We start from the raw sequence: 19779 nt of genomic DNA on the forward strand, positions 1-19779 counted from the left end.
TCAAAGAGATGAAAGCACTTTGTTCTTCTTTCTTTCTTGTTCTCTGTGCTGTTATGTTCTCATGATGTCAGCTTGTCTGTGCGGATGCCACCCAGTGTGAGCTGGCACACAGTCGGCCGGCCGGCCAACCCCCGAACCCCCCAGCAATTACCCTCCTCCTTTCCCAGCTCCTTTCCCAGGGGTTCAGGGGCCACTGTACTCACTACACCCCGTTTCCCATACGCATAATCTTGAATTTTTTCCCCGGCTCATAGAGAGGTGCTCGAAGCCCCTCAGTCTGCAGCCCATTTCCCAAACACTCTCCCTTTATCTGCCGAGCCCACAGCCTCTTTCTGTCTCGCTCGCTCTCTTTCTGTCTTTTCCACGCTCTCTTTTTATGGATAATCCGTGCTATTTTTTTCTTTCCAGTAATATGCTTTCAAGTTTGCCCTGCAGTATTTCCAACTTTAAATTCCTAAGATGAATTCGCTTCTCATTCACGTTTAACTTTCTCTTTGAAAATTGAGGTAAAAAAGTTATGTAAAACTTTTAGGAAACAAGCATTATATTAGATGGAAAGCAGATGGAAAATTCTCTGAAATGTGTATTTTTATTTTATTTATATTCTTATAATATTTTTTAGATTTTTTTCTATAATATATATATATATACACACACACACACACTTATATATTTCTATATCTCCATTTATAAACAAGAATAAAAAAAAATAAATTTTAGATTCTAACAACACTAAACTAAAACAGTGTATTAAGTGCTTCTAAGCCTGAAAAACACTGTTAAGACTGACCCGTGAAACCACTGCAATTTATTTATTACGTGTGCAAATATCATGTCTGTCACTCAGTGTCATATGTTTCTCAGGGATCATGTGTGTGAACTACATGCTCTGTAATGAAATTATCTTAACCCGTCAGACAATTAATTGTCAGCAGCCTTTCATTCTCACAGCCCGTAAAATTGACATAAGCTTTACAAACATTCCACACATAGTTTCTCAGGAAGGAAGAACAAATTCAATCGCGCACACACACACACACAAACACATGCATGTGTTTCTAAAGAATTAAATCACAGCAGTACAAGTCATATTGCTGTGTTGTTTCATTTTGATGATTTAACTATACATCAATAACAAATGATTAACAATTAAAGAACAACTATTTAATCTGAATCACCAATAATCAAATTTCTCAAAATGAGACATTTGAGAGTTTAGGATTACACGAGAGTAAAAATGCACTTAAAAATGCAAATGACGGTGTTAACGAGTGTTTACATGTCCAACAAAATGCTGATAAGGATCAAAAATCTGCTATTCTATAACCCTGTTTTTAGAGTTTGCATGCAAATCAGTGAACTGACAACACGAGCAATCCAGCTAAACATAAACAGACATGATAAAGCTGCTTACATGCAAAACAAAATGTAAATGTCAAGAGATTTTACTTTTTACAACCATTTCCCTGATAACATTTAAATGACATCTCATGTCTTCCGGTGTATGTAAACATGCTCAGTGATTGGCTAACGCTGTTTATGATTATTTTAATTAGGCTTCTTATTAAGAGCTGAAATTAATATCTGAATCATGTTTTTTTTTTTATTTGTTTTGCAGACTGCAAAAATGTCTAACGGCATTAGCACTATTTCAGTTGTTTATCTCATAAATGCTGTTGCGGATTGATTTACAGAGTGGGCGGGGCTTATTATGTCCTTCACTGTATTTAAAAAACTGCTGTGTTTGATTGATTTGTGGAGTGGGTGGGGCTTATGCACTGCTGCACTATATTTCATAACTGCTGCTTTTGAGTGATTTGTGAAGTGGGCGGGGCTTATGGGTTCTTGCACTATTTGATCTTCCCTCCTGTGATCCTAGCAGCCTGCGCAACCTCGTTATCTCCAATTTATACCTGCACAAAGACGCCACACCTGAAGATCACATCCCACATAGAAAGTCATTTCCTTAATATCACAGGTGGGTGTTCAAATACCTGCCCAGGTGATTGTCCACATACTCCTTCAGCTCAGACACCTGCTCCTCGGCAACCGTCGCCCTGGCAATCAGCTGGACACGCTCCCTCTCTTGAGCTTCCTGCTGGAATTTCACTGTGTTTACCAGGGTGATGATAGTAAAGCTGTTGTCATTGTTACATGTGGGGCTACTTGTGTGTTTACAGAATATACCGCAATGCATAATGTTTGACCATAAGAGTGCTGGTATTGGTTACAGTTAATTGGTTATACTGTCACACACTGTATGGTTTCTTGTGGCAGGTATTTTGACCAGCATGATGTCACCAATAGGACACGATCCTGGATCAACATTGTTTTAAACCAATCAGACTTCAGGGTTAGGGCTTAGCTCAGGATTATTATTGTTAAATAAAACTAAAACTAAATTAATACATTTTTGTTAACTGAAATAAAATAAGACACAAATATTACATGAAAAACTAAATGAAAACAAGAAATAACAATAATATATTATAGTTATATAAATAACTATAAAATATAAAAACTATAATATATTTTAAATAACTGATTTGCTTTCGTTCTGTGATTGTCTTGCGATTTTTTTAAAGGTAGAGAATATGTATGTTTTATTGTGTCAACTGTTTGCAAATAAGAAACCCCAATTGTAAAAAAAAAAAAATTAAATTAAAATGAAAAAAAATAAAAGCTATTTCAAAATATTAATAACTATAATAGTAAATAAATAATAAAACTTGTTCAGCTTAGACTTGAGGCTGGGGTTTGAAAACGGTTCATATTAACCAGAGTATGGGTAGTTAGGGGTGGTCAGGGTTGGTTACCTGCGTGGAGTTTTTTATTTCTTTGAGCTGCTTTATAACATCATTCCAGGCATCTTGGGTTAGTCCAACCCTGCACAATTTTTCCACAATAATACATAAAATCAGCACAATATTTTTTACTCATAACTCTGAAAGATACTCACCTCTGAGAGGACTCTGTTAATACAGCCATCTGAAATACCAAGCACATGATCAAGTCACAGAACTAATCCATTAAATAACACACACACACACACACCTTTTCTCGAGCCAGTTTCAGTTGGCTCTCCAGGCGGGCTTTGTCCTCTCTCAGTCTGTGTAGCTCTCTGTCGGTCTCTCCTCTCAGTTCGGTCTCCGCGGGACTGAAGTGGGCCTCAGGGGGCCCGGCTTCTAAAGCGTGTTCAGGGAGTGCCAGGATCTGCTCACGTTGCAGTCTGGGATACAGAGACACTACTTATCAGACCAAATCAGATCTAGTGTGTGGAGCAGGTTTCGCTTTAACAGGGGACTGAAATGTCTTAAAATGTCCATACAGAAAAAAAAGTTTCATAATGGGACAAAAATTATTTGAATTCACATCTAAAACACCAAACTTTGTATTTTAGATTTAGCTTAGAATAATCGTTTTACTGATCAGCTAGCATGTTTAATTTTTAAACACATCTTCATTAGTATTTGATGAAATTTGAACTGTAATATGAACTGATTCAAAATATTAACAACTATAACAGCATCTCAATGATAATAAAATAACACTATACTAAAAGCACCTGCTAAATCAGGCTTTCCCAAAATGGGGGTTGTGAGGAAACTGTAGGGGGATTGTGAGTTTGATGAAAAGCTAATTATTTTTTAATCACAAAAATGTAAAAAAAAAAATTTTAAAACTCAAAATAAAACACATACTAAAAAACTACATATATAATATTCTGTAATATTTTATTTGTGTTCCTGCAGGTCATGGGATCATTAACCGACACCACAGAACCGTGAACATGACAATGTGATGTTAAATTATTAAAATATTAATGTCAAATCTCACACATGTAACCGTAAACTGTAAATAGTTTGAATCAGTGGATGTTCCAGCACCTGTAAGCAACAAGCAGTTGTTGATAGGTGTTACTCAGACCCTGGATGTGTTTGCGGTACGATCTGATGGCTTTAGTGAGCTGTTCCTCTCTGGAGCGATAGGATGTTTTCACCTCCTCCAGCATGGACTCAACAAACCCCTTCAACTTCTGTCCCAAATCTCCATCACCAGCCACAGTTACACACTCCTACAGCGCATTAAAAGATCAATTTGTTTGAAAACAAAACAATTATACATCAGACAACTCAAGAAGCCACTATGAAAAGCGTGACCATATGTGTTAACCGTATGTCTGCTGGCTTGTACACGTACTGTCACTTCCTGAATATAGCGTGTAAGTCGTGCCCTGTACTCTCTGTTGAGTTCCTTCAGATGATTTTGTAGTTTAGAGACCTCAGCCGTGGCCTCTTTCAGCTGATGTTGAGAAATAATGAGCGTCTGCGTGTAGAGGGGGAACAAATCAGCAGCCAGAAACACATAAGTGACCCTGGACCACAAAACCAGTCTTAAAGGTGCAATAGGTGATTGTCTTCAGAAACATTTTTTGTTATGCTGGTTGAAAGTCTCTTCACATCCCGATAGCAATCAATAAGTTAAGTGGTCTAAATGTATTTATCTGTATTTATATATTCTGTGGAAGGCGTAGGACAAAGAAATGTTCGTACAATCAAAACGCTCGGTCCGAGCGTTTTAATTGGTTTTCCTACCTGCCTGTCAAATATGTATTAGCATACCGCTGCGCACCCGGTTCGCGCAGACAGGATACGTCATCAGCGCGTTCACGCACGCTGTGCAGACAGAGGGCTATTGCAGTAATGTTGTCTCTGGTATTCTGGTCTGTGAGCGTAAATGCGTTCAGGGGGCGTGGCTTTGGACGGCGATTGCAGGGAGGGTGGGACATTCGCTTTCAGTGCTATCAGGCTAAAGTTAGCAGTTTCCAAGATCTCCTACTGCACCTTTAAGTCGCTTGGGTATATTTTTAGCAATAGCCAAAAAAACCATTGTATAGGTCAAAATTATCTTTTTTTTTATGCTAAAAATCATTAGGATATTAAGTAAAGATCATGTTCCATTATGATATTTTGTAAATTTCCTACCGTAAATATATCAAAACTTAATTTTTGATTAGTTGGATGCATTGCTAAGAACTTAATTTGGACAACTTTAAAGGTGATTTTCTCAGTATTTTGATTTTTTTGCACCCTCAGATTCCAGATTTTCAAATAGTTGTATCTCGGCCAAATATTGTCCTAACAAACCATACATCAACGGAAAGATTATTTATTCAGCTTTCAGATGATGTATAAATCTCAATTTCGAGAAATTGACCCTTATGACTGGTTTTGTGGTCCAGGGTCACATATAAGCATCTTCTGTGTGTGAATGGCTAATAATATACTCACTGCAGACTGCTGGGACAGCTCGTGTCGGGTGCTTTGAATGGCTCTCTTATTCTCCTTCTGTTCCCTCCCCATGGCCACACTATGAGAGAAAGATAGCACACACAAACATCAGCTGACCTTCAGCGCCCACGTCTCATGATTAAACCAGTGCATACATGTATCAGAGCCTCCCCCCCACTCCACCACATCACTCCAGATGTAGCAGGTGCACAGAGTTTGGTTTCACTTGGTCAAACTTTGAGCAGACATCATTGTGGTCAGGTGAGACAGATGCTATTAACATCCGTCTCCTATGATCATTTGTGATCAGATTTCGAGGGGAGGGCCTATGATTTTATGACTGTTATTTTAGTATTATTTATATGCTATTATAGTATTTACTCATATTTTAATTTAGCTTTTTTTTAGTGCTGTCAAACGATTAATCGTGATTAATCGCACCCAAAATAAGTTTTTGTTGTGTATATTTATTATGTATATATAAATACAAACACATGCATGTATATATGTAAGAAATTTTTTTATGTTTATATATTAAATATATTTATATATAATATAAAATATATTACAATTCAGTTTTTATTTTACATTTAGCATTCAGCGCTCTTGTTATTTTTATTAGTGTTTGCTTTTTCTTTTAAATATTTCTATATAGCTTTGATTTATTGCAGTTTTAGTTTTGGTACTATTTTAATTCAGCTAGTTTCCATTGACAGGTGGGCAGTTGCTCCTTTGTTATTGTGGTCATATACACATGCACAAATGTGGTTTCAGTGATCACGACACAGTTTGGTGTTTAGTGCTGCCCACTAGTGTTTGGTAACCCGAGATGAGTCCAAATCTGAGCAGATGTCATGGTGTGTCTCACACTTTCTCCTCTAGTAGTCGTTGGTGCCCCTTGTAGCTTTTCCTCAGCTTTTCTAGCTTGTCTCTCAGGTTATTCTGCACTCCCTGCATTAAAAAACAAAATTACACATGTACCACAGTATTACAGAAATATCACAGATAAGCACATTACAACAACAAGAAATATTATACTTGATAAATATATAGCAAATCTCTGCTTGATTATTTATATTTTCACAAAATGTGAACTATATTATTGCCCAGCTATATATTAAAACAGAAATCAGTGGAACCAACTTTATCTGCATGAATACAGTACACTCACATAAAGTTATATCTCATCAGCTTGACTGTTTATATTGTTGCAAAATGTAAAAATATTATCGCCCAGCTCTATATATAAAGTTGGTACAGTATACTCGTCTCACATAAAGTAATATATACTATGTAGCATATCTCAACTGTCTAATTGTTCATATCGGCACAAAATATAACTGCATTATCGGCCAGCTCTAATCTGCTAAATGCGACTATAGTGTTAAGATATTATAAACATTAACATCAGAATTTTCTGTAAATCTGTGCATTGTGAAAAACAAATGAACAATTAAGAAATTGACAGGACTTGATAAACTAGGAAATCTACTGTATAATAATATACTGCTGATATTCTTACGTTTCTTTCCACTGGGTTCTTGCTCAGTTCAAACTCCTCGGGCTGTTAAAACAAACATCAAAAACAGAGCATGCATTGACTTCATCAAGTTTATTAAGAAATATTGCTGTTCCCCTTTCAATTTTTAGTGGGGTTTTTTAAAACAATCATTACTATTATTACACCTCCCTTCATCATATTTACTTACAGAAATCCAATACTTTGATTTACTTTCATACTAATTTTGGGGTGCTGATTCCAAAGCACGTGACACTTTCTCGCACAAAAAAAAAAACTTTTATAAGGTGAAGAATTATTTTATTATACCTTAATCGGCAGAAAAAATGCAACAAAGACATGAGTCTTCCGCTGAGCCAGATTACAGCGGTTTATTCCATTCTGAGCACATTTTCACATGTATGAATGATTCTGAAGACATAACTTTATGCCTAATCCTGATTTCCACCTTTTCTGCTCCTTTGCAGACTGTAAGTTAAATGACACATTTTAAATACTTTCTTTTTGTCATTAAAACCTTTGACATTTGACTGCTTTTGTTATTTTGATAATTGCATTCTAGCCAAAACATAGAATTCGAAAAATCTTCCATCTCACTATGTGAGAAACTTTACGTGATGGAAACTCAGCATCATCAAATTAAGTAATATTAGACCTTTTTTTTTTCAAGCTGCAAGGCTGTGTGATTGTTCATACTTTGGAGTGTGTTCAGACTCTCTACAGCAACATACTTTGCTTGAGGACGAGCATGTGTATGTGCGTCTCACCCTGACTCTGCTCTGGGACGTCCTGCTGAGCAGCGCTCGAACCCTCTCCACCTCCAGCGTGTGTCTATGTGTGCGCTCTCTCTCCTGCAGGAGCGTGTCGTATGTGAGCGCGAGGGCGAGCAGCTCAGCGCTGAGCTCCTCTGAGTGTGTGCGTTCTCTTTTGTAAGCGCTGCTCAACGACAGGAAGTTGCTCTTTAGCACTGCACACTCTTCGGCCAGGTCACGCTCACTTCGCTCAATGACTTCTAAGCGTGCCGATGCTGCTGACACTTCCTCTCTGAGCCGGTCACACTCTCTCTGAAGAGACGAGGCGGTGCCCTCCTGAGATAAAACCTGGAGATCAAAGCATTAAATAAATGTGTTAAGCATTATTTTGATCATCAGTGTGTTTTTAGCACTTACTTACCATGTTTTTCAGTTCAAATATCTCCGCTTCATACTGCTCTCTCATTTTATTGGCCTCTATCTGCACATCAACTACGTCTTTTGAGATCTGAAACACATACACATGAAATATGAACTGATACATCAGACATCAGAGAGATCCCAGATTTCCAGGTCGTTTTCTGATCCTACCTTCAGTTTGTCTTCCTCACACTGGACCAGTTTGACTGGCAGGTCGCTTTTTGACGCAGACTGCTGGCCCAGTTTGTTCTGGATGGATTCAAGCTTACTAAACAGCACTTCATCTCGTTCCTGCAGCTGTACCTGTATATAAATCAAATAAGCACAACATTCAGTGTGTTTTGGTTAAGGGACCCCCAGTGTACATGTTCTTTATAGTAAACACTCGATAAAAACAGTAACACTATTACAAATTTATGAAAATTTATAAAACTAAATGGTTTTATACACTACTGTTCAAAAGTTTGGGGTTGGTAAAAGACTCTTCTGCTCACCAAGACTACATTTATTGGATCAAAAATACAGTAAAAAAAAAACTGTAAAATATTATTACAATTTACAAGAACTGTTTTCTATTTAAATATATTTTAAAATGTAATTTATTCCTGTGATCAAAGCTGAATTTTCAGCATCATTACTCCAGTCTTCAGTGTCACACGATCCTTCAGAAATCATTCTAATATACTGATTTGAAACATTTCTTGTTACTATAAACAGTTGTGCTGCTTCAAATTTTTGTGGAAACCTTGATACATTTGTTTTCAGGATTCTTTGATGAATAAAAAGTTCAAAAGAACAGCATTTATTTGAAATAGAAATCTTTTGTAACATTATAAATGTCTTTACTGTCACTTTTGATTAATTGAATGTGTCCTTGCTAAATAAAAATAAAAATAAACATTTCTTTAAAAAAAAAAAAATAAATCTTACTGACCCCAAACTTTTGAATGGTAGTATAAGTATTTCTCAGTTACCCTGATTAAAAATCCTGGGTTTTTACAATCCAGTTATTATTTCCTGGGTTTTTATAATCCAGTCCAATTATTAATATATTAATATTATTAATATATACTACATAAACTATATAAACTGACATTATAATTATTTGTCTTGACTAATGGCCTATATCTAACTATAAATATCTAAAACTTATTATAGAGTTAATTAGTTCCTTTCAAATGACAAAAAAAAAATCTTACATTTTCTTCAGTCAGAGAGTGAATTTGCTTCTGAAGTTCGTTAATTGAGCTGTGTTTATTCGTCGAGTCCATGTTCTGCAGCTGTCAGAGGGGTGTTATGTCTGGTTTCTATGAACACGAGTCTCCATGGGCGTTCATAAAAGCAAACTGTGAAAGAGAGCTCTATTTGATGTGAGAATCACATTAAACGATTCTTTCTGATGATTCGGTTGAATCATCAGTGATGCTAAGTTATTCAAATCCTGTTAATTAAAAATGTTTATATCAATCAACATTCCATGCTATATCATGAACACGTTAAATATTAGAAATACTGAAAACACTGGATAAAATAAAAATAAAAATATGCAGAGATATGATTTGTGCTGCATCTGCTCAACAAATGTTTTCTAAACAAATGAATCGTTAACAACATCAAGTCTCAGCACATATAAGACATATAGAGCCTGAGAAGCAGTCCATGGCCAAATCAGAAACAGTGCTTACATTGTTTCCACAACAAAACAGATCTGATAGGCAGTTTTGCTGAATTGTTCTGTTTGGTAAATATCAAGGGCTCTTGAGAAAGTTCAACACAACACAAACGGGTTGTAAATCCAGAACATAACTGAATCGTGATCCATTTGCCTGATACAGAATGAACTGTGACAACTACTTCGAACATCTTGATTCGGTTCATTTACCTTGTCAATGAATTGTGCCATTACTTTTGCGTATTGACTCTTTGAATCGGTTAACTGAACAGATTAATTAAAAAGAGTCAAAAAGGGCCCATCAGCGAAGATCAGGAACGAATAAAACACATTATGAAGATTTAAAACACGTTATATCTTCCACAAAATACACTTGCACATTTGACTTTGAGAGATGCAATTCACTCAATATGATTAAGTAAACATATAGAAAAATTTATTAAAATGTATACGAGATATATGATACAAAGAGAGCAGAACAAGTCTGGTCATTAAATAATTTGTAAATTGTACAAAATGACTTAAATATAGTGGTCCAATGGCATTCTTGTTCAAAAGGCCACACACATTCTGGGCATTCGCACACAAACTACTCTACTTAAGGCAACCTGCAAAGTGGCTTTAACAAAATCACACAACTATCAAAGACGTCCCATTTACTAGACTGGCAGTCCCATAGAAATATGGCACATTTTAAAAAATAAATGGGGTGAGCAAACCAATACTCAGGCAGGCAGACTTCTGTAGGCTAGTCGTGTGCGTTTTTGTATGCATTGAAAAATGTATGCGATTTTTTCCTGTTATCTTGAGGACCACCTCCTCAGCAAATCGTTTTCTCAATGATTGATGTTCTCATCTTCCTCCACCTCTTCATCATCCTCGGCAGCATGGGTGTCCGTGTCTCTGTAGACCAGACGGACTCCAGCAGCATTCTGTAGAGCCTCCAGACTGGTTTGACTCACGTACAAGCTCAAGTTTATGTTGGGACGTGTTGATCTCAAGTCCTCTATTTTACTCCAAGCCTAATACACATACAAAAACAATATTCAATCAAAATATGACTGGAAACAGGTGTTAAAGGAATAGTTTGCCCAAAAATGACAATACATTGACCTTCATGTCATTCCAAAAAAGATAGTTTTGGAATCTTATTTGAATACTTTTGGGTCCATACAATGAGGAACAGACTGAAATTTAGGTTTTTAGACCTGCATAAAGAGTCTTCAAACTCCTTTTGTTTTCCATTGAAAAAAAACAGCATTGAGAGGGAATTGAATGACATGAGGGCAAGTAAATAATGGTGAAAGCCATTCCTCCAGAGTATAGCATGGCTATGGTTTCTATTAAACACTAAAGGAGCTTTCACGCTGGCAGTTTTGTTGGTAACAGAATGGTTCACATGAGACAGCACAGCGGTACCGAACCCGAGACGAGACTACCTGTAGGAACTGGTCTAAAGTTTGGTTGTAATCGCTGGAAAGTCTGTATTAAAGTCGTTTATATGTCAGTAGCCAAAAATGCTCTTGATTGCTGTTCGCTCACTCACACGTGTCGCTTGGATTAAAACTAAACAGTATATGTAAGTTAATACATTAACTGTTACATGATTTAAGTATAATGAGTGGTTCCCATTATTACAGGATTATTGTAAAGCAATAAAATGAACAGTGAAAATAACAGCTTGTACAATGCATCTGAGTAAAGGCATAAAGGAAACATCTAAACCAACTAATATGATTCATATTCCTTTGATTTCTCTACCCAATATTTAAAAAATAACAAATGCAATGAATATACAAAGCATTAGTAATCTCTATCTGCATTTACCAAAAGTATTGGTATTGGACCTGTTTTGGAAAAAGTGGCGTTGGTGTATCCCTACTTTTAAGCTTTGTGTAGAGCGAGTGCAATCAGAGTCTGTTTTCTCCTAAAAAGAGACTGTTTGCAAGCTTTCAAGAGACGCACAACATAATTTCCCTACGTTGTGTTGTCTATCATGCTCGCTTTGCGTGTTTGTGACTGAAGATGAATGCAAATGCACTGGCTTCGACTGAATCAAGTAAGTCAGAAACCAACGTTGCGGGAGCTCCGGGAACAATTGCACTTGGATTCAGACTGGAACAAATGGGTCCAGTGTGAAAGCCTTCTAAAACACAACATACTACAAACCTCAACATACCTGCTGGAAGTTGCCATGATGGCAGTAGTGCTCCACCAGGAACCCATACACATCTCCAACACGCACCGCAGGGTCCAGATCCTTCTCTTCCAGCAAAGACTCACACACACGCACCGCTTCCACTGGATCCTCCTCATGCATCCTAGACACACACACAAATACATTTATCAATGCATGCACAGGTGTTGATAGAATGCACAAATCAAAAGCTCGTCAGTACCTTCGTGCCTGAATGAATCTCTTGACAAGGCCGAGTTTGTGTGTCAGTATGAGGAGTTTGCTGTCAGCCTCGTCTCCACTGCGACCCTTTGCTTTAGTCAGACACTTGCATGCCTCCGTAAGAGCGCCATATGCCTTCTCGTAATTCTGATAATCATCAATTTCCACCTGTGCACACAAAAATAACATTTCCAAAAAGGGTTTTTCACAGCAATGCCATAGAAGAACCATTTTTGGTTCCTCAAAGAACCTTTCAGTGAAGAGTTCTCAAAAGAACCATTTTTTCTTAGTGTGAACATTTTAATAGTCTAAAGAACCTTTTGTTTCACTATAAAGAATGGGAGGGTTCTATGGATGTTAATGTTCTTCATGGAACCAACTAATTCCAATAAATGTATTTTTAAGACTGTAAGATATTGATTACTGCATGGTGATTTTCACAGAACACACGCTCTCAGTACCTCAGCACAGGCTTCATAAAAGCCGGCGAGCAGATCAAGTGCTCGTCCTTTTGTGTAGAAGCCGATGATGTTCTTCATGATCTCCGGATCGTTCCTCCAGTCCAGTGACTGCAGGTAGTTGGCTGCCATTACGTAAATTTCCTTCTGTCTGGAAACACCTGCGAAAAACACTATTTTATCTGTATCCCCGGATTTCAACAGCGCTCGCATCGCCTGTCAAAGATCAGAACAGAAAAGAAAAGCTTGATATCTTTGCTTTTAGAAGAGGCTGGTGAGAGTGAAGATATAAATGGGCAATAAATAAATATAAAACAGAAAAAAATAGCTGGTGAAAACACATGCATTTTCTTCAGAGCCCCAAACAGAAAAAAATAGCAATTTGGTGAGGCTGCTGCTGTATTTATATGGCCAAAAAGTAAGATTAAAGGGGTCATATGATGCTACTAAAATTATTTTGTGTATTTGGTGTAATGAAATGTGTTTATGCGGTTTAAGGTTCAAAAAACATTATTTTCCACATACTGTACATTATTGTTTCTCGTCACACACCGCGGCCTTGAGTGAGCGGAGGCCGATGGCTAGAGTGAGCAGAGGCGGTGGACTTTAGAATGGCGCGGCCGGTGGATTCGACGAAGGAGTGTCCGGCGGGCTTACGGCAACCACATGTGACGACCCCGGGCTGGACTCCGCTTCGTCCACGATGAAAGCCGATCCAGCGATCGAAAAGAAAACTTGAAATCGCATCATATGACCCCTTTAAATTATGTTAGCTTGTAATGTAAATCAATGAGAACTTTATAAGAGTATAGCAGACTACTAAAATACATATTAATATCAGTTGTCACTATATAGCTTTCAATAATGTCATAGTAAGATTATACTGTATTCAAATGCTTAGTTTTATGATTAAAACTGTAGTTTTAAAATCATATAATGCAATGCAATACAGTGACGATTGAGAGATGAACAAATAAACGTGAAATAAATGTGTACAAGTTTTGATCATGTTTATAATTTAAAGGCCTCAGAAATTCATATATCAAGCTTTATAGGGCTATTTGAGTTTCAATTATTTTAAGAAGTGAGAAGAAAGTATGATATGAGAAACAGGGAACTAGCTCAGTGTAGAAAATTGATGGGATAACCATCAATTCTATTGTTTAGCATCATAATATATAAATATGTGACTGGAAATGCTGTGATTGACCAATCAGAATCAAGTATTCATGAGAGCCATGCCATAAGATTATATGAAATCTTTCTGCAAGAGCAAAATGAAAGCGGTTTGATCTTCTCCAGTCACTGATCAGTAAATGAGCTGTTGATTTGTGCACAGGGCAAACCTTGATCTTGTTTCCAGCTTGTGTGTATTTCTTAGTGGCTAAGTGGTAGTTGCCCTGCCGCATGCAGCAGTCTGCGATTTTCTCCAGCAGCTCCTTTCTCCCGGCCTCAGACAGATGGGACGAGTCTTTTGGCACCGTCAGACTTTCGGCCAGATCTTCTGTGATGGTCAAACTCTGGTCCAAACACAACTGGAGCGCCTCATGGTACTACACACACAAATCCATATGCATACAGTTACAAAACACTGTTGTGATTCTTATATAATTCTACTATTAGGGGATGATAACTGTGAAGTTTTAATAATCATTCTAATTCTATGAAAATAGGGAAGTCCACAACTGTAACAATAATGACAGAGGAACAATATTGCTGGAACAATTTTCCAGCTGATGAATGATAAAAACATCGATTAAAAAAAATCGATAATCCATTAAAGAGATTAAGCATCTAAAGCAGCAGACAACAAAACTGCAGTTTGCACTTCAAATGAACAGAACGTTATTGTGAGTTATAGTTATTGTTCTTGGTGTAAATGGCTTTTTGTTCGGTTATGGATATTAAATGATTGGCTGTATAACAGTGCATGTGTTCACCTTTTTGGCAGCCACCAGCAGTTCCACAGCTTTCTGGTACTGAGCGTGTTTTATGAAGAAATCAGAGCAGCGTGCTAGTAGGGCAGGGTCACTGTTTTCATTCAGGTCCTCTGCGATCAGCTGCAGAGCTCCAAACTGCTCTGTGGCAAAAGCTAGTTCCAAAGCCTTAGACACGTGACCTGCCTGGAACGGTGGAATGGAGACGTCAGACATTAGCGATCAGCACCACCTAGTGGTAAAGTTCGAAGGTGCATATACTTGTTTGGGTGTACCTTATGATAAAGCATAACGGCTCGGTCCATGTGCGTTCCTTTCTCTTCATAATACATGGCCGTGTCCATCATGTCCTCTGGATTGCTAAGCAGCGCCAGATTCATGAGCTGCTCATCCAGGTTATTCTCTTTACACAGTCGGATGGCGTTGTTATAGGCTTGCGCTCGTGTGTAGAAGTGCACCGATTGGCTGATTTCATCCTGTCCCTCGTACTGCCGTGCAACGTGATAAGACGCTGCTCTGTTGCCGGTCTCATTGGCTATCTCACTCGCCTGTCAAATATACAGATCATTGTGAGGCATTCGGTTCATTTTATTTCAGACACAAAGGAAACTTCAGGCAACATACCTTTTGAATGTTTCCTAGATAACAGTACACGCGCACTTGAGACAGGTAGTCCTGAGCGAGGTCGTAGTAATGCAGCGCAGCCTCCATGTCTGATTGGCTCTCTAGATAATGACCCCACCACTTATACAGATCCCTGTCCAATCACACACCAGACATCAGAGAATATCAAAGCCATGTCAGACTGCAAACATGAATCAATGAAAACTCAAACTCACTTGTCCTTCATTTTATTGATGTAGATCTCCAGTGAAAGATTATCCTCCATCAGCATTCTCGGCACTTCAAACCGATGTGTGTCTGACTTCTCAAAACTACAGAACGGGACAGGAAAGAGGTAATATATACATACACAAACACACATGCATATAAATATATAAAAACTAAAAAAAAAAATCTACGCATTTTACTTTTAAGACATATACCATTTAAAAGTTTTAGTTAGTTTTTTTTTCTTCTTTTCTTCTTTTTCTTTTACCGATTACAATTATGATTTTTTTTTTAAGTTTCTTATGCTCACCAAGGATGCGTTCAATTCAATTAAAAATACAGTGAAAAATATTTTGAACTATTATGACAATTTAAAACAACTGTTTTGTATTTAAATATATTTTAAAATGTAATTTATTCCTGTGATGCAAAGCAGCATCATTACTGCAGTCTTCAGTGTCACATGATCCTTCAGAAATCATTCTAATTTTATTTAAAAACATTCAAAAATCTTAATTATTCCAAACATTTGATTGGTAGTGAAAATTTAGGTAGCAGATTTTTTTTCTTAAATAAACGGATACATTTATTCAGTAAGGATGTATTAAATTAATCAAATATGACAATAAAGACATTTATGTTGTTCTTTTGAACTTTCTATTCATCAACAAATCCTGAAAAAATATATATCAGGGTTTTCAAAAAAATATGAAGCAGCACAACTGTTTTCAACATTGATAATAATCAGAAATGTTTCTTGAGCAGCAAATCAGCATATTAGAATGATTTCTGAAGATCATGTGACACTGAAGACTGGAGTAATGATGCTGAAAATTCAGCTTTGATCACAGCAATAATTGACATTTTAATATATGAAAATAGAAAATATTTATTTTACACTGTAAAAAAAATTCACAGTATTACTATCTTTTTCTGTATTTTTGACCAAATAAATGCAGCCTTGGTGAGCAAAAGAGACTTTCAAAAACATAAAAAATGTGACAACCCCAAACTTGAGCAATAGTGTCAATACTACAATAAATGAAGAAAAAAATGTAGTAAAATAGAATTATATATTAAATGAAAATGCTGTGCAGTGCTTTGATATTTGCTGGATGTGTATGACGGCAGAGATTGTGTGTGAACATGACACTCACTACACCAGTGCTAGGTTCTTGTCTCCCATGGCCTCCAGGTGTTTGGCGTAGCTGTAGTAAGTGGTTCGGAGGTGAATGCGGTCGTGCGTTTCTGCCGTCTCCACCGCCTGCTGCCACTGACCTGCCGCCTGATAAAACTTATTCAATAAATCAAACCTCCCGCACGACTTATACAAACGCTCTGCATCCTCCTGCGAAAAAAAGAGAGAAATGCTGCGATAAGCCCAAACGTTTAAATCCAAATGTTTAGTTCTTGTTATTGTACTGAATGAGACAGAGAGGCTCCAAGTACACTAGGTTTATTTAGACAATGCTGTGTTTGTGCTTGTGTGCTTTAAACACGACATGAAACGTCATTCGCAATGTATTCAGCTTTCATAATGTGACACACCTCAGAGTGAGACATATGTGTGTGTGTGTACATATACTGTATATATATATATTATATAAGAGGTGAATTTTCATCTTTAGGAAAGTGTTTATGTGCCATACCAGCATGCCCAGCTGTGTAGCCAGTACGGCCACCTGTGCCTCCACCTCTGGCTCTTTTTCAGCGTTCCTGAGAGCACGTGCGGCCCGTGCGTTACCCATGTTCCCCAGACACACGCGCGCCACGTCCAGACGACAACTCTTCACACACATCCACGCCATGTTCTCCCACACTGCCTCACTGGAGATGCAGATACACACATACACACAACATACAAAAGATTCAGTTCACTTCAAAAGCCAAAGATGTCTCAAAAAACTTGAATGAAGAACGTTTTTAAAACTCATCCTAACAGTCTTAAAAAAGGTTCTTCTTCTCAATAGCCATTTCTGGCGCTATACGGTTCTTTGGTCTTTGAGGTTTCAGGTTCCTTAAATCAACAGACTGGTTTTTGGGCTCTTTAAAGCAGAAGTATATAGAAGCTTTTCTAAAGCACTAGAGAGTGCTACTACACTTTTTGACGTACAAACTTCCATGACTTTTCTAATCTTTTGTGATTCCTAAATAAGATTCAGATGCATCTGCTAATGATTCACTCAGACCAATTTGTAAACTCAGCAACATCCATTATCTCATGATTCAGACATTATTATGGCTTACAAGCAATATTTACTCTACATAAACTCTGCTGTAAAATATTTTAAAGGTGAGCATAACAATAAAGATGTATATTCACCATAGAAATGAGAACGACTTTCTAAGAATTCTTGGTAAAACTTTACAATAAAGTTCCATTTGTTAAAAAATATTAATTTTGACATTTACTAACAGATTATTCAAATTAAAAGATGTATCTGTTAATATTATTTAATGGACTTGTGCTAACATGAACTAACAATGAACAGTTGTGTTTTTATTAACTAAAGTTAACAAAGAGTATTAAATATTGTAACAAATGCACTTGTCATTTTTAGTTAATGTTACTTAATGCATTAACTAATGTTAACTACTGGACCTTATTATATAAAGTGTTACTAAATTCTTTATTGGGAAGATCCTGTAGAAACAAAAAAAGTTTTTGCACAACTTAAAAAGGTTTACAATGACATCATGTTTTAAATTTCTTTTTTGTTCAAAAATGAAAGTTCTATGTTTAAGTGTGTAGATTACGAATGCTTTTATTGGCAAATAATGAAATTTTCCTTCTCTTTTTTTCTGCACTTTTTTTAAGTGTGGATCCATGTACTGAAACATAACATGAAGCAACAAATCTGTCTTTAAAGGCTGAGAGGATGTTTTAAAGATGATACTGTGGAAACTCTTCACACTTCAGCACTTAGCAGCTGCTCTTTGAATGTTTCTGCTGTTTCTCTCTCCGTTCCACCTCATGAGCGAACCGTCCCAGCTATGCATGGAATGACCCTATCAACACCCAACACTCTCTCGCCCACATTCCCTCTCTCCCACTCGTTTGGCCATTTGTGCCCTCCCTTCGTTTTTCATCCACTCCCATCTGGTCTTTATTTATACAAAATCCCCCCATTCTCTCATTTTTTTGCTCGGTTCGGCTTTTAGTAGACAAAGATGTGGGCCGTTTATTAGGCGTTAAGCAACAGGAAATTCTCTCAATCTTTGGGGGCCCAGAACTGGAAAAGAAACCACAGAAAAGTAGACCGAGAAGCTAATCCAAACAGAATGAATTATGAATTTCCCGTTTTTTGGATAAAACATGCAAATAAAGCAAGTTTTTACATTGTTCTGGGTGGCTGCAAGTCAAAAAAGCCTAAAGTCTCTATGATCTTCTAGTCTCTAGGCTCCTTCAGTGTGCAGGATTTTGTCACTTGTTTTATGGTCCAGTAAGTGACACAAAGCAGAGCACTCCTCAACAAGATACATGATTTGAGGAATCATTTATGTCTTGAACACAAACACTGCAGCATAATGCATAACATTCTTAAAAATAAAGGTTCCTAAAGGTGGTTTTCGCAGTGATGCTGTAGAAAAACCATTTTGAGTTCCTCAAAGAACCTTTCAGAGAACAATTCTTAAAATAACCATTTTTTCTTAGTCTGAAGAACACTTTAAACAACTAAAGAACCTTTTATGCAATGGAAAGGTTCCATGGATGTTACAGGTTCTTCATGGAACCGTAGATTCCAAAAAAAGAACATTCTTAAAAATAAAGGTTATTTACTGGCATCAATGGTTCCATGAGGAACCTTTAATCTCCATAGAACAATTCCTTCCATAAAATATTCTTTATAGTGTAAATATGTTCTTCAGATTATTAAAATAAGCAAAAATAGTTATTTTAAAGAAATGTTCACTGGAAGGTTCTTTGGGGAACCAAAAATGGTTCTTCTATGGCATCGGTGTGAAAATGGCCTTTTGGAATTTTTAGGAGTGAACCTTTAATTTTGAGAGTGTGTAGAATGGAAAGATTCCATGGATGTTAAAGGTTCTTCATGGAATCTTTAATGCTAATAAAGCACCTTTATTTATAAGATAGAAACTGAACTTTAATAATTAAAGGGTTAGTTCACCCAAAAATGAAAATTAGGCTGCGTTTTACTCACCCTCGAGGCATCCTAGGTGTATATGACTTTCTTCTTTCAGACGAATCCAATCGGAGTTATATTAAAAATTGTCTTTGATCTTTCAAGCTGTTTAATGCCACTCAGCGGGTGTTGCATTGCTTCAGTCCAAAAGAACTTAAATAAAAATTGCCCATCCATAAAAAAAAGTGTCTCACACGGCTCCGGGGGGGTGAACAAAGGCCTTCTGTAGTGAATCGATGCGTTTTGTAAGAAAAATATCCGAAAAATAACAGGCCTTTGTTCACCCCCCGGAGCCGTGTGAGACACTTTTTTTATGGATGGGTGCTTTTTATTTAACTTCTTTTGGACTGAAGCAA

At 37.0% G+C, this 19779-nt stretch overlaps 2 protein-coding genes across 4 annotated transcripts in view; both read right to left on the minus strand.

Annotated features, from left to right (window-relative positions):
• Positions 1 to 1706: 1706 nt before the first annotated feature.
• LOC107677228 (coiled-coil domain-containing protein 78-like) lies at positions 1707 to 9253 on the minus strand. Its single transcript, XM_016472043.1, has 14 exons — positions 9182 to 9253; positions 8154 to 8285; positions 7984 to 8070; positions 7578 to 7910; positions 6814 to 6855; positions 6160 to 6242; positions 5292 to 5370; positions 4201 to 4326; positions 3888 to 4075; positions 3055 to 3229; positions 2960 to 2988; positions 2817 to 2886; positions 1995 to 2095; positions 1707 to 1913 (listed from the first exon to the last, which is right to left on the minus strand). The coding sequence occupies exons 1-14, from the start codon at positions 9251 to 9253 to the stop codon at positions 1787 to 1789; spliced, it is 1644 nt and encodes a 547-aa protein (XP_016327529.1). The 3' UTR covers positions 1707 to 1786.
• Positions 9254 to 10110: 857 nt separating this feature from the next.
• Positions 10111 to 19779, minus strand: part of LOC107677266 (intraflagellar transport protein 140 homolog) — a 33875-nt gene continuing 24206 nt past the window's right edge. For all 3 annotated transcript variants that reach the window (XM_016472110.1, XM_016472109.1, XM_016472111.1), the window contains 11 exons: positions 16928 to 17105; positions 16436 to 16626; positions 15287 to 15382; positions 15072 to 15204; positions 14723 to 14995; positions 14451 to 14633; positions 13857 to 14063; positions 12514 to 12726; positions 12054 to 12220; positions 11834 to 11975; positions 10111 to 10676 (listed from right to left, as the gene is read on the minus strand). In XM_016472110.1, coding sequence (XP_016327596.1) covers positions 10491 to 10676; positions 11834 to 11975; positions 12054 to 12220; positions 12514 to 12726; positions 13857 to 14063; positions 14451 to 14633; positions 14723 to 14995; positions 15072 to 15204; positions 15287 to 15382; positions 16436 to 16626; positions 16928 to 17105 — 1969 coding nt within the window. In that variant the 3' untranslated portion in view covers positions 10111 to 10490. The remainder of the gene's footprint in view (positions 10677 to 11833; positions 11976 to 12053; positions 12221 to 12513; positions 12727 to 13856; positions 14064 to 14450; positions 14634 to 14722; positions 14996 to 15071; positions 15205 to 15286; positions 15383 to 16435; positions 16627 to 16927; positions 17106 to 19779) is intronic.

Source organism: Sinocyclocheilus anshuiensis, unplaced genomic scaffold (genome assembly GCF_001515605.1).
Source record: "Sinocyclocheilus anshuiensis isolate Anshui unplaced genomic scaffold, SAMN03320099.WGS_v1.1 scaffold392, whole genome shotgun sequence".
Lineage (NCBI taxonomy): Eukaryota > Metazoa > Chordata > Actinopteri > Cypriniformes > Cyprinidae > Sinocyclocheilus > Sinocyclocheilus anshuiensis.